Source organism: Eretmochelys imbricata, chromosome 11 (assembly GCF_965152235.1).
Source record: "Eretmochelys imbricata isolate rEreImb1 chromosome 11, rEreImb1.hap1, whole genome shotgun sequence".
Taxonomy (NCBI): Eukaryota; Metazoa; Chordata; order Testudines; family Cheloniidae; genus Eretmochelys; species Eretmochelys imbricata.
In genome coordinates, this window is record NC_135582.1 from 52,133,832 (window position 1) to 52,147,430 (window position 13,599).

Below are 13,599 nucleotides of genomic sequence, written 5' to 3' on the forward strand. Positions count from 1 at the left end.
ACTGGTTTTAATCAGTTTATCTGTAATTACACCTTGCATTTGGCCTAATGAAGAACTACTGTATTATTCAGTCTGGTCTACCAGAGCACGACTGCCGTGGGTGGAAGCAGAGGCACGGGCTCCACAGAAAAACAACAGATTCAGGCTGTATTTTTTTTTTTTAACTAATTTTCACAGGGCTCGAGGGAAATACTTTTGAATTCACCCCACTTGACAACAGTATGAAGCTAGTATATAACATTAACTCAACAAAAAATGCCATCTCTCAGGGTTATCATGTGCATTTACTTACAGTTGAAGGAAAACCTACTGTACATCACATACATTCTACCCTTTTACCAATATTGCATTGTACATTTGAAATGTACTCTACATTTAACATTTTAATTGTGTTAGTATTATATATTTTAAAAATGAAACTCACTCTTATAAGAAATTCTTAGTTCAGGATTCTAAAAAGTCCATGTCAGAACAGTGATTGTTAGAGAAAACTCAAGATTTAATACAACAAGTAATATAATTCTCATCTAGTTTATAATATGTAGAGATCTGAAGGTTTCAGAGTAACAGCCATGTTAGTCTGTATTCGCACAAAGAAAAGGAGTACTTGTGGCATCTTAGAGACTAACCAATTTTTTTGAGCATAAGCTTTCGTGAGCTACAGCTCACTTCATCGGATGCATACTGTGGAAACTGCAGAAGACATTATATACACAGAGACCATGAAACAATACCTCTTCCCACCCACTCTCCTGCTCGTAATAGCTTATCTAAAGTGATCACTCTCCTTACAATGTGTATGATAATCAAGTTGGGCCATTTCCAGCACAAATCCAGGTTTTCTCACCCTCCGCGCGCCAGCCTCCCCCCCCCCCCCCGACTCACTCTCCTGCTGGTAATAGCCCATCCAAAGTGACCACTCTCTTTACAATGTGCATGATAATCAAGTTGGGCCATTTCCAGCACAAATCCAGGTTTTCTCACCCCCCCCCTTTTTTTTTTCCAAAAACCACACACACAAACTCTCTCCTGCTGGTAATAGCTCATCCAAAGTGACCACTCTCCCTACAATGTGCATGATAATCAAGGTGGGCCATTTCCAGCACAAATCGTGGGAGGGGTGAGAAAACCTGGATTTGTGCTGGAAATGGCCCACCTTGATTATCATGCACATTGTAGGGAGAGTGGTCACTTTGGATGAGCTATTACCAGCAGGAGAGAGTTTGTGTGTGTGGTTTTTGGGAAAAAAAAAAAAGGGGGGGGGGTGAGAGAACCTGGATTTGTGCTGGAAATGGCCCAACTTGATTATCATGCACATTGTAAAGAGAGTGGTCACTTTGGATGGGCTATTACCAGCAGGAGAGTGAGTCGGGGGCGGGGGGGGGGGGGGAAAGCTGGCGCGCGGAGGGTGAGAAAACCTGGATTTGTGCTGGAAATGGCCCAACTTGATTATCATACACATTGTAAGGAGAGTGATCACTTTAGATAAGCTATTACGAGCAGGAGAGTGGGGTGGGAGGAGGTATTGTTTCATGGTCTCTGTGTATATAGTGTCTTCTGCAGTTTCCACAGTATGCATCCGAAGAAGTGAGCTGTAGCTCACGAAAGCTTATGCTCAAATAAATTGGTTAGTCTCTAAGGTGCCACAAGTACTCCTTTTCTTTTAGAGATCTGGAAGATACTCATAAAATGAATGTCTATATCACTATTGTTTAGCAGTGGTGTGATGGTAAGAAAGTAATATTAACAATGTATATAATACAAATCCTCATTGTTTCTTCCATTGTCACTTTTTTTTTTTTTTTCAGTGACAGCTATCCTGATTAGGATAGACTGTCAAGCAGAAATGAGAAAGTGACCATAGATACTTGTGGAAAGGGAAGACCTGAAATTCAAAAAGGGAAGAGAGGGGTGACAATTTTTAAACCATGTGTTAAATGTGTCTCCCTGTCCCCTGAACTGTACATAAATTAATGACAGGTTTCAGAGTAGCAGCCGTGTTAGTCTGTATTCGCAAAAAGAAAAGGAGTACTTGTGGCACCTTCGAGACTAGCAAATTTATTTGAGCATAAGCTTTCATGGAAGTGAGCTGTAGCTCACGAAAGCTTATGCTCAAATAAATGTTAGTCTCGAAGGTGCCACGAGTACTCCTTTTCTTTTTGTACATAAATTAAGGCTGTGTGATAGAGTATATACCCCATCCTGGCTCTGAAAGATGCCAGTTACCATCTGGCTGCACCTGAAGGGTGGACCAGGCCTAATTAAAGGTGCAGCCCAGCTGGGGAAGGATGACTATAAAGAAATGAAACACAGTATGAGAAGGACTCTAGGGAAGGAACTGTGTATTTCCTCTCTGGGGAGTGGAAAGTGGGAGGCTTAAGGAAGACACCTAAGGGCAGTTTTGATTTTGGGATTGGGAAGTCTGGGAACAGGTGAGAGAGATCTAATAAATGGGCAGGATCATGACTTCAAGGGAAGGAGTCTAGGGAAGTATTCAGTGGAGGAATAGAGCAAGGGAAATTTAGAGGCGTGAAAGGTTAAGATGGAAGAAGTTGGTTTAGGATTTTATTGGGGGATGAAGAGTCCTAGGAATCCCAGCCCCGAAAAAAGGCTGAAGTTAGAGGTTGTGGAGACAGGCTGACAGGCTATAGTAGGAAGAAGTCCAGGGAGGCAGCAGCAAGGAGTCTGAAGAATGCTGGTTATAGGATCCTTGGACGGGAGCCCCATATAATGGGAGGGCTTTCGTTCCCCTCCTAGCCGCTGGGGAAGGGTGTGAATGAGACTCGCTGCTGCATGTGGGGGGGTAAGATTTTAAAGCTCTGAGAAGAGTTGAAGGTAGAAGATCAGAATAAGGACAGGGCCCGTTATTGGTGGTCTCTGTCACCTTAGAATCAGTGGGATTAAAGATGAGGGGGCCAGAGATTTGAGTCCTGAGAGGATGCTCGCAGTGCTGGAATAGCTGCGAGCTAAAAAGCAGTAGATGAGGAGAGCCTGCTGGGCGACGCCGAGCTACCAGGGCGGGCTTGTGGGCAGGGCTGTGGGAGCGCTAAGTGTAGTGACTCCAGTTTACGTGTCCCGCTACCGGTCTTAGAGCGTTAACAGGATCCCTGCATTCAGTGAGTCACTGAGCCACAGTTATTCCTGCTGCCACTTGTTTAATTTCATCAGAGATTAATTGGGGTGATGTGTGATCAAGAATAAATTATTCCTAACGTTTCTGTTAGTCACAAGGCCAACGTCCCCCCTCTGAGGGACGCTGGCGGAGGCAGTTCTCAGGGTACGGATTCAATCAGAAGCGGGCAGAAGGTGGTACCCTGATTTAGGAGATTGCACTGGCAGCTTCCCGGGTGTCTGTGATGTCCCCGCCCCACTGCACGAAATGCACAAGCCTACACTAGCCACAGCCCCCGCTGTAATATGGAGCGCTGCGCTGGGCCTGGCGCGCAGCCCCGGCTCTCGCGCGCTCTCCCTCGCCGGAACACGCGAGCTGCGCTTTTGCGCGGGCGCGGCCAGCCCGTCGTGCACGGCGCCCCCTGCGGGGGTTGCCAAGGCGAAGCGGCGGCGGCGTCCCGCGTTGCTAACGACCCCGCTAGGCCAGGCGCCGCGCGCTTCTCCCGGTTGGGCCGCGGGACCTCCTCCTTTCACACGCCCCCGCCGCGACCGGCCAGCGCGGAGCCCCACCTCCCGGGCGGCCCCCTATGCAAGGAGGGACTTGGCGGCTTCTCCCACCTCGCCGCTAGGCAGGTGAGCTGGAGAGCGCTGGCGGGAGCCGGCTGTGGGACCCCGGGAGCGCCGCTCTGTGCTGGGGACGGTGCTGTCTGTGTCCCTGGAGGCAGGGGTTGCCAACAGATACCTCATTAAGGCACCCAGATGCCTCCAAATTGGTTGCTTTTTTACCCAGTGCCTCACTGGCCTGTGGAACTCATTGCCACAGGATGATGGCGACCAAGAGTTTAACAGGATTCCAACAACAGTTCAGTGTTTGTGTGGATACCAGTGGCTGTAGTTATAATAGTGGACAGTACCAATAAACACATTTTAAAAGGTGTATAAATCTCCAAGGTTCCACACATTAGCCAATTTCTAACTGTTGAGGGTTAGAAGGAAATTTCCCTGGGAGCAGATTATCGCGTGATGTTTGCTCCAAAGTTTCTTGCACCTTCCTCTGAGGGAGGTGGTACTGGTCACAGCTGGAGACAGTATATTGGATTAGTGGTCTGATCCAGTGTGGCAATCCTATGCTTTATGTTTTCTTTAATCTTTCTGTTACTGTATTTATTTTTAGAGGTTACTTGCAACAATAGTAAATTCAGAATCATAAATTGAAATGTGATTTTTTTTCCCAAGAACAGATTTTCTTTCGAAGTCATGCCCTCCCCCCTGATTTTTAGAAGACTATTAAAGATAGTTTTGTCACTCCAAGGCCCTGCTAGAATTACACTGCTGTACCTATTTGGATCTAAGGTTTCAGAGTAACAGCTGTGTTAGTCTGTATTCGCAAAAAGAAAAGGAGTACTTATGGCACCTTAGAGACTAACAAATGTATTTGAACATAAGCTTTCGTGAGCTACAGCTCACGATGAAGTGGGCTGTAGCTCACAAAAGCTTATGCTCAAATAAATTTGTTAGTCTCTAACGTGCCACAAGTACTCCTTTTCTAATTTTGATCTACATAATCTCTTATTTTTTCAGTAGGTGGTTCTAGAGCTTCTGCACTTCCAAAATTAACATTTCACCACTTGCTAGGTTTTCTGGGTGTAGGATTTCTCTTTTTGGATGCTCAAGTGACTGTCTATCTGTGATTCTGGGTTCTGTGTAAGACAGGACTTATGTCCTGAATATGCAGGGAGTTATGATTACATAAACCGCTTGAGTGAGCAATACCCTACAGGAAGAAGGATTAGCATGTAGAAAGTGAGAGTTCAAAGGACAATGTGGGAATGAGTGGTTTCTTGTAGTATTCAAGCCCTGAGTAGGAAGAAGAGGAGAAATGATACATTTCTTTTACATCATGCAAACCTGGTGGTCCTGTTTATGAGATACATAATAATGTATGCCTTGGGTACTAAATGGTATTTAGTGTTTGCACTGTATTAGAAAACACCGTGTGACGATTTGAGAATTTATTTGTAGGTGTCCCGTGCATTACAAGTAAAGACATAGTCCCTGCCCTATAGGGTAATCTGAAAGAAAGAAATTTAAAATGTTGACATTTAAATTATCATTACTAGACTTCAGCTTCAACAACCATTTCAGAGTGATGGGGCAGTCACACTCGCTCACAGCTATTGTTTCAGGCTTTCTGTAAGTAGCAATACATTGATTTGTACTTTTTCACAATTGAAGGTTGTTTTTCCAGCCATAAGGGTCATAGTGTTTTTTTAAAATGACATCTTAGATTCTAAAGCACAAAATGCCTGGCTCCATGAATACATTTTTTTTTTTTTAAGTTCACTTGGTTATTGCAAGCTGGCCCAATCCAGTCCTTGGATATCCTAGGCATAATGAAGTTCTTGGTTCAAGGAAAATAACATTTTCAAAGATGTGTTGCCTTGAAATAGCTTGGAACACCTCATGTATGCCATAGTATATTTTAATCTTGTTATTAAAGAAACTCATTTTTCTTACAAATATTAATACCTAATTACATAACTATTATACTTGTTTGTCTTATCTTTCTTTAAGTATTTAATTTTAAACACTGCAGAAAGGAACTATTGAAGAATGCTGAGGTCTGGCAAAAAAACATTACCTAGAAATGAACAAGCAGATGAGACAACCTACTTAGCAAATTTAGCAGTACAGAGAAATGCCAGTGCCTTCTTTGACAAATTTGACCGAAGTGAGTTACAGGAATTACTTACCACTACCTCATGTAGCTGGCTAGCTTCTAAAGATGACCTATGCCAGCCATTAGAACTTCCCAGTGGACTTATGGGTCAGCTAAAAAACATAAGTTTCCCGACTGCAATTTTGCTAACACCAGTGATGCCAGATGTACCTTTGGACTGTAAAGAAGTTCATCAGATTGTGAGAGAATTGGCTGTAGGAATTTACTGTTTAAACCAAATTCCTTCCATCAGCTTAGATTCCAATTACGATCGCAGCACTTCTTGTCAGCTTCCTCCAGCTTACATTGACACCAGAATTGGACAAATTTTGATAAGTGTTGACTACATGTTAAAAGCACTGTGGCATGGTGTGTATATGCCCAAAGAGAAACGTGTCAGGTTCTCTGAATTGTGGCGCTCCGGAATGGATATTGATATGGATGGGAATCCTCAAACAGAAAAAAATATTTTTTCAGAGTTTTGTTCAGCCGGTGAGTAAAAAACAAGTTATTTCCTGGTGGTCTTTTCAGACGTTATAACCCATTTAAAGAAAAATAATCTTACAAGTGATAAGTACTTAGCATATTCCTAAGAGCTAGGTGTCATTATCTGAAAAAACAGGAGATTGCTGGACAATATGAAAAGTCATCAAGTTGTAAATGAAAAGAGAAACACTTCAAAGATAATTTTTTCAAAATGATGCTGAGGAACCTGTATTAAGAGGCCAGACTTTCAAAAGTGGTCAACACTCTGCAGTTTCCTTTCAGGAAAGTTAGAGCTGCAGGGTGCTGAACCCTTCTGAAAATGTGGCCCTAAATACTTGGAAAAAAGTTTGTGTGTATTTTTTTTACAAAGAGGATTTTTAGATCATAAACTTTGGCTTTATTATTAAGATTTAAAATTAGCTATTCTTTTAATATATAACAAATAAGGGCTTGGCTAAAATAAAAAAAAAATCTTCTAAACAAAAGACAAAAAGCACCTGAGAGAAATCCTGTGGCTCTCACAAATATATCTCAAGAACAGCTGATGGTAGAGATTGGTAATGAAATATAGAACCAGGTCATTGGTTAAAATCCAGCTCAGTTTTGTATTGATTTAATGCGGCTCTCAACCTTTCCAGACTACTGTACCCTTTTCCGGAGTCTGATCTGTCTTGCATACCCCCAAGTTTCACCTCCCTTAAAAACTACAGTACATGATTACAAAATCAGACATAAAAATACAAGTGTCGCAGTGCACTATTACTGAAAAATTGCTTGCATTATCATTTTTACCAAATAATTATAAAATAAATCAAATGGAATATAAATATCATGCTTACATTTCAGCTTATAGAATATAGAGCAGTATAAACAAGTCATTGTCTGTATGAAATTTTAGTTTGTATTGACTTTGCTAGTGCTTTTAATGTAGCCTGTTGTAAAACTAGGCAAATATCTAGATGAGTTGGTGTACCCCCTAGAACAGTGGTTCTCAAAGCTGGTCCGCTGCTTGTTCAGGGAAAGCCCCTGGTGGGCCGGACCAGTTTGTTTACCTGCTGCGTCTGCAGGTTCGGCCAATCGCGGCTCCCACTGGCCGTGGTTCGCCGCTCCAGGCCAATAGGGGCTGCGGGAAGGGCAGCTAGCACATCCCTTGGCCCGCACTGCTTTCCACAGCCCCCATTGGCCTGGAGCGACGAATTGCAGCCAGTGGGAGCTGCGATCGCTGAACCTGCGGATGCGGCAGGTAAACAAACTGGTTCAGCCCGCCAGGGGCTTTCCCTGAACAAGTGGTGGACCGGCTTTGAGAACCACTGCCCTAGAAGACCTCTGCCTACGCCCGGGGGTCCACGTACCCCTGGCTGAGAACCACTGATTTAATGTCATTACTCTTTGGTGGCTTATGAGAAATTAGTTGGTGTCCTTAATCAAGTTCCTAGTGACAGGTATACATATTACAAAACCATGCCCAATGTTGGCAATAATCAAGTGATCCAAGTCCTATTAAAATCAATGGGAGACTTTCCAGTGACTTAAATGGGAATCAGATCTGGTCATAACTGGCAGTCTCAGCAGAGAGGAACTCTCTCTCCCCTGCTGGTAGTCCCATCAGAACAAGAACAAGGCCACTGCCAAGGGAGTGGGGGTGGGGGTAGGGGGAGGAGTGTGCTGCAGCTACAGCTCTATTGTGTAGCTAAGTAGAGGGCTTCATTTTTCCAGGGCCGTCTATTTGGCATTTTCATGAGCACTAAATTACTCAAGAAAAAGATAATCTGAAAGATGGTGCTAGCAGGATGCCCAGTGTATCCACTAGAACACCGAGAGAAAGGAACAGCTCTTACTGGGAAATTCCCTAATTCTCCTCACCCCCATCCTCCATAGTTAAACTGTGGTCGGATTTGATATGGTTTTGTATAACAGCAAGGTGAAGTTTACTATGTTAATATAAAGATAAGTACATATTATTCTGCAATATAGGAAATAAAAATATACTTGTCAGAATTAAACAGTTGTATTAAAATATTTTTGACAGGCACTAGTGTTTTAAAATATATTTTACTTACATCCAGTAGTTATATGGTTTTTTATTAGATTTTTGTGTGTGTGATGCAGGTCTAGTTGATCTTTCCAATGAACCAGATTTTGAGGGAATCTATGATGAAAACATGAATGAAGATCCAACTTATGACCCTAACAGTGCACAAGAAAAAAGTCTCTTTATGCAGTATGCAGACAATATACTACTTAAGTTGACATTTGGTACTATACAAGTTCAGCAGCATGAAAATGTGTGTAAATTTGATGCAGCATATGGGCTTTCTAATTTGATAAGATTGACGGAGGATCACCTTGACACAGTAACATACCAAAGGTTGCAGCAGAGGCTAATTCTTCAGCAAAAACTCGTGAACAAGCACTTAGAGAAAAAAACAGAAATCCGCAAGGATATTGAATATCTAAAAATAATGAGCTTTCTGATTCCATTTTTACTTGGCTTGAAAAGAAAGATGAAAATTCCAAATGTCAATCAACTTCTTCAACCATATTCAGGTAAGCAGCTTATAAAAGACAGGGAATAATTTTAAGTTTTTATTTTAAAATTGTATATTGTTCATATAATATTCAATTACAGTACTTTGAAAATTATTTGACCAGGTATTCTGAAAAGTTTAATAAAATTTTAATTATATAAGAAAGTGAATGTCTTTTAAGTGTGGAGAAACTAGTATTTTGTACATTCTAAGAGTAGCAATGGCAAATAACTTAATTCAGACTGTGGTAGATAACTTGGATGCTCATTGTGTACAGGAAGCCAAATTCATCCCTGATATAACTCTGTTGAAGTCTGTGAAGCTACAGTGCAATTGAATTTGGACTGGAATATTTATTCTAAAATAGTATTACACAATCATTTCTCAATGAAACACACTAATATGTAACTGCTTAGCACCTTAGATTTTTAGACAGTATTAAGAAATTAATTATATTTTAGTACTTTAACCTTCTGTAATGCTCTAAAAAAATGTTCTCTTTTTGTAGATGATAAAGTTAAGACTGAAAGAGAATTGCCTCCATTTGTACTTGGGCCAGATTTTAAATGCCAACATTTTCATTACATAAAGAATGAGTATTTTCATGTCCATGGAGGAATTGAATTTGATGTTGGTACACCTTCTGTTGAGGATGTTTCAGAAAAGATTAAGGTTTTGATTCAGTATCTTCTCTATGATTTATGTGTGTGTACTTGCAGCTAATATAGTATAAGGTAATAGTCTACTTTTGTTAAAAATACCAGTGAGAGCTAAGGAAATCATGTGTTCATGAAAAAGGTGTTATCCTGCAGATTGGTAAGAGAAAATATAATAGAGCCAGGCTAAAGTAACAGTGCAATACTTCCTTATAGTAAATCTTCAGTGTCATCATTTACTAGTTTGTATCACAACTGTTATGTATATTAACTTCAGCTGACTATACAGAGTGCACAGTGCAAGAATTTTCAGGAAGTTAGGTTTGCATATGAGGGGGGAGAATGACACAGTATTTCTCCAGCTTTCCCCCCCCTCCCAAATATATACATATTCACACATTTCTCTTTCACCAGTTCCTTTAGTGTGGCTCTGGCTCCAGTTCTCAGTCTTCAGCATACTCCCATCTGCATCTTCAGTTTGTAAGGAGTTGGGAGCTTTCTGATTTGCAAATGGACTGAGTCAGTGCATTATCCCCCAGAATTATATCCTATAGAAAGGACAGGGCTTCTGTCCGATAGCCTCAGTTATCACCGTAATGTGAAATCTTAGCTCCATTGAAGTCAATAGGTGTTTTTGTCATTGACTTCTGTGGAGCCAGTATTTCATCATTAGTCTCTACTGGACTTTCAGCTGTGAGGTCAAACATCTACTGATTTTGGATAATGGAATTCAGTTTGTTCTGAATTAACCGATTGCTCCAGAGTCCCATCAAGGTCCCCATGCCATTTTCAGCTTGAATGTTCTTCACAGACATGATTAATACTATAGCTCAGGGGTCTAACAGGACAGAAGTGAACATACACAGAACAATGTTTGCTGTTTCTACCTGCTGTGATTGGTATCCTTGGTTACGGAGGCAGTATTGCCCTAAAGGATGCATAGAATGCAAGGGACAGTTTTCTCCCTGTGCAACACAATGCATGGTATTGTATCATGGCCACCCTGAGAGGGAAAATGGCAGTTAAAAGGGCCAGCAAAATCCGTTCATTTCACAAGGATCAAACTTCCTGTCTGTATTAAAGAGTGTGTGTGCTAGGCACAGCCACTGCATCCACATCCAATATCAAGGCCATTCCCTCAGTGAGACTTTACACTGGGTGTGGATTTAACTGTCAACAGTCTCTGAAAGCAGTCTCTGTGAGTAGATGCACAGTGATCAGAATGGATTTCAGCTTGTACGTTTGACATAACAGACAAAATTTAAGTGACCCTATGGCTCTGATCAGTTTTTAGCCATTCAGACAACCACTTTATAAATGTAAACATTACAGTTGGTTAATATAACTATTATTTTGTTCTAGGCCGCCTTTGATGACATACAGAATTGTGCATCAAACCATGTAGCCCAGTTGTTAGACCCGGATATACCATACAGAGAACATTACTCCATACCAACTATGGAATTTGATGGAAAGAGGTAAGGAACATGCTGCATACTGTATATTTAAAGTATGTAAAAATTGCCAAAGTGATAATCTGGTTTATTGCTGTTTTCAAAACAATTATTGATTACTTGAACCCGCCGAATATAAATGAAAGAAATCACAGTTGTCAAGAACATCAAGTCTGAGTAGTCTTTGAGAAAATGTGATCTAATCAAAATTTAATTTTAGTAGTCTAAATAATGTTCTGTTTAATATATTAAAGTAATAAAGCTAATTGAGTTACTTGATTAAATTTATGTGTAAACACAATTTTACAAATCTCATACTCAAGCTTGCAAACGTTGGTTAAGGTTTTCTTTAAATTATGAAATATTCTTAAATTCTGTAGAAATATAATATAAAATTAGTAATCTGTCTCAGAAATATTGTTCCAAGACCATATGAAAAGAAGCATGTTTTAAATCCCAGCAATTGAACAAATTCACACAACTGTATTATAAAAATTAATGTAAAAGTGCACAGTCTGAGGCAAATGTTTAGTTTTTAAAATAGTTGTTACATTTTTGTAATATTAGTGTTCTGTAGGAGAGAATTTTTTAATGTAAATATTCAATAGTTTCAACTAAGATGTGTTAAACTTGAAATAAGTGTTCACAGCTATAACAACTATTGAAAAATTCTTAAACTGTTGATTATTCAGACATGTATAGTATAATGATTTTTTATTTATATATTTTATTAGTCTTCTGTCAATGACAGTACATTGAAAATATTTTTGTATGTAAAGACACAGAGCCGGGTCTTCATTTGGTGTAAAGTGGTGTAGCTCCAATGACGTTAAAGGTACTCTGACAACTTATACCAGCTGAGGACTTGGCTGTGTATTTTTAATTTTATATATAACAGCACAAAGTACACAAAAGAGCTAAAATGTTTCTCTTTAAGCTTCTTTGTTTTGTTTTTTGTTACAGCTACTATGTGATCTCCATTGAATTGGAAACTTTTTATCAGCAGCTATATAAGACCCCATGGTGGGGAGCCATAAATGAAATAATAAGCACTCTCAAGCCTAAAAGGCTTCCATTAACTGATATTCAGTCACTGGAGCAATTCAAGAAAAGATTTGGTTATAAGAAAGCTATTAAATGCAAGGTATCCTACTTACTGTATAATTGTTTTTCGGAAAGTGCATTTCTACTTTGGAAACTGACTCTAAAAATGGCTTTATGTTGAATGTCTCTCGATGATTCCAGAATAAGTTTGCACGGTTTACAAGTAAAAACAATGATTTTTTAATAACTGCCAGTGCTGCAGATTCCACCTGGAATCTAACAGTGAAGCTGTATTCTCTAAGGCTCATGCACATCATCAGTGATGATTCTGCAGGCAAAATTGTGGCTTCAGTAACATCTTTGTAAACCCACTATTCTCACATTCTGTTCTCATTTATACATGAACAACCCCATTCCCTTTAATGGAATTAAACAAGTATAACAAAGGGCAAAAATTTTACTATGCACTTATAACTCGATGGATTGCTTTATGCATTATCAACAGAACAGAATAGAAATCGACTTACTCTCCTATCATACATCTCTGATGCTGCAGTGTAAACAGGAGTAAAATGTTGTTGTTTAGTCTCAAGTAACTAGATGTGATTCTGACTATATGGGGGGCAGATCTGTTGAGTAGTATGCTGCCATTTTTAAATAGTCATTTTCAGGGACCAGATCTTCATCTGATGTAAATTGACACACATTTATTGAAGTCAAGGGAGTTAAGTGGATTTACATCTGCTAAAGATCTGGCCCTCAGTATAGATCCACAATTTAAGAATTGGAGGTTGCCTCTTCCCAGTGTCTCCTTTTCCAGTAAATGTTTTATTTCTCTTTGACATACTGTCTATTATTCTATTTACATGGATTTAGAGTTTACCTTATGGTATGAAGTCTGCTGCTGAGAGAGGACTATCTGCTATCTTCCATACTTTTTGTCGTAAAACATCTACTTCCAGTCTCAGTGTTGTAGATGAATATGGTTATGCTCTTCTCCATCATGCTTCCATACACAACCGTGTGCCAATTATCTGTCAGCTGATTAAATCTCATTTGAATATCAATCAGAGGTGCAATGTTCACTTAAACCAAGGTAAGATATGATGTGTATATATATATGTCGGGAAGCTATGATTGTGGGGCTGCATGTTTCCTGTCACTTCCATCACCAGAGGGGAGCTCTCTGATAGGGGGAGTCATGGAAGGAGGGAATACCAGAACAGTAGAATATTTCTTCTTTCTAAATCCCATGAAAGCCTCTCTGCAGGAATTTCACATAGATCCAGATCTGTGAAGTGAGAGGCAGGAGGCTGGGGAGGACATTCATTCTATATCTCATTCTCTCCTTTTCAAAAACCCTGGAGTAGAGCAGTGCAAATTACTGCAGGTTGAATTCCCATTAACTTTCGGGTCTATGAAATCTACACCTTCTTTGGGCATTTCTGGACACTGGCAGTTGGGGGAACGCATGTGGCTGCACTGTTTCTTTCGTTAGGTACTGCAAGGAGCCAGGGATGCCATGTAGCAGTATAGAGGAAAGTATCTTTCATGTGTGTGGCCATTGTATCTAGCAGATCTCCAAGATCCATGGGATTGTA

At 40.2% G+C, this 13,599-nt stretch overlaps 1 protein-coding gene across 1 annotated transcript in view; it reads left to right on the top strand.

Moving 5' to 3' along the window:
- The first annotated feature begins 5,724 nt into the window (after positions 1 to 5,724).
- ANKAR (ankyrin and armadillo repeat containing) overlaps positions 5,725 to 13,599 on the top strand; it is a 47,289-nt gene continuing 39,414 nt past the window's right edge. The window contains exons 1-6 of the mRNA XM_077829372.1: positions 5,725 to 6,322; positions 8,426 to 8,863; positions 9,353 to 9,516; positions 10,863 to 10,978; positions 11,918 to 12,098; positions 12,875 to 13,094. Coding sequence (XP_077685498.1) covers positions 5,725 to 6,322; positions 8,426 to 8,863; positions 9,353 to 9,516; positions 10,863 to 10,978; positions 11,918 to 12,098; positions 12,875 to 13,094 — 1,717 coding nt within the window. The remainder of the gene's footprint in view (positions 6,323 to 8,425; positions 8,864 to 9,352; positions 9,517 to 10,862; positions 10,979 to 11,917; positions 12,099 to 12,874; positions 13,095 to 13,599) is intronic.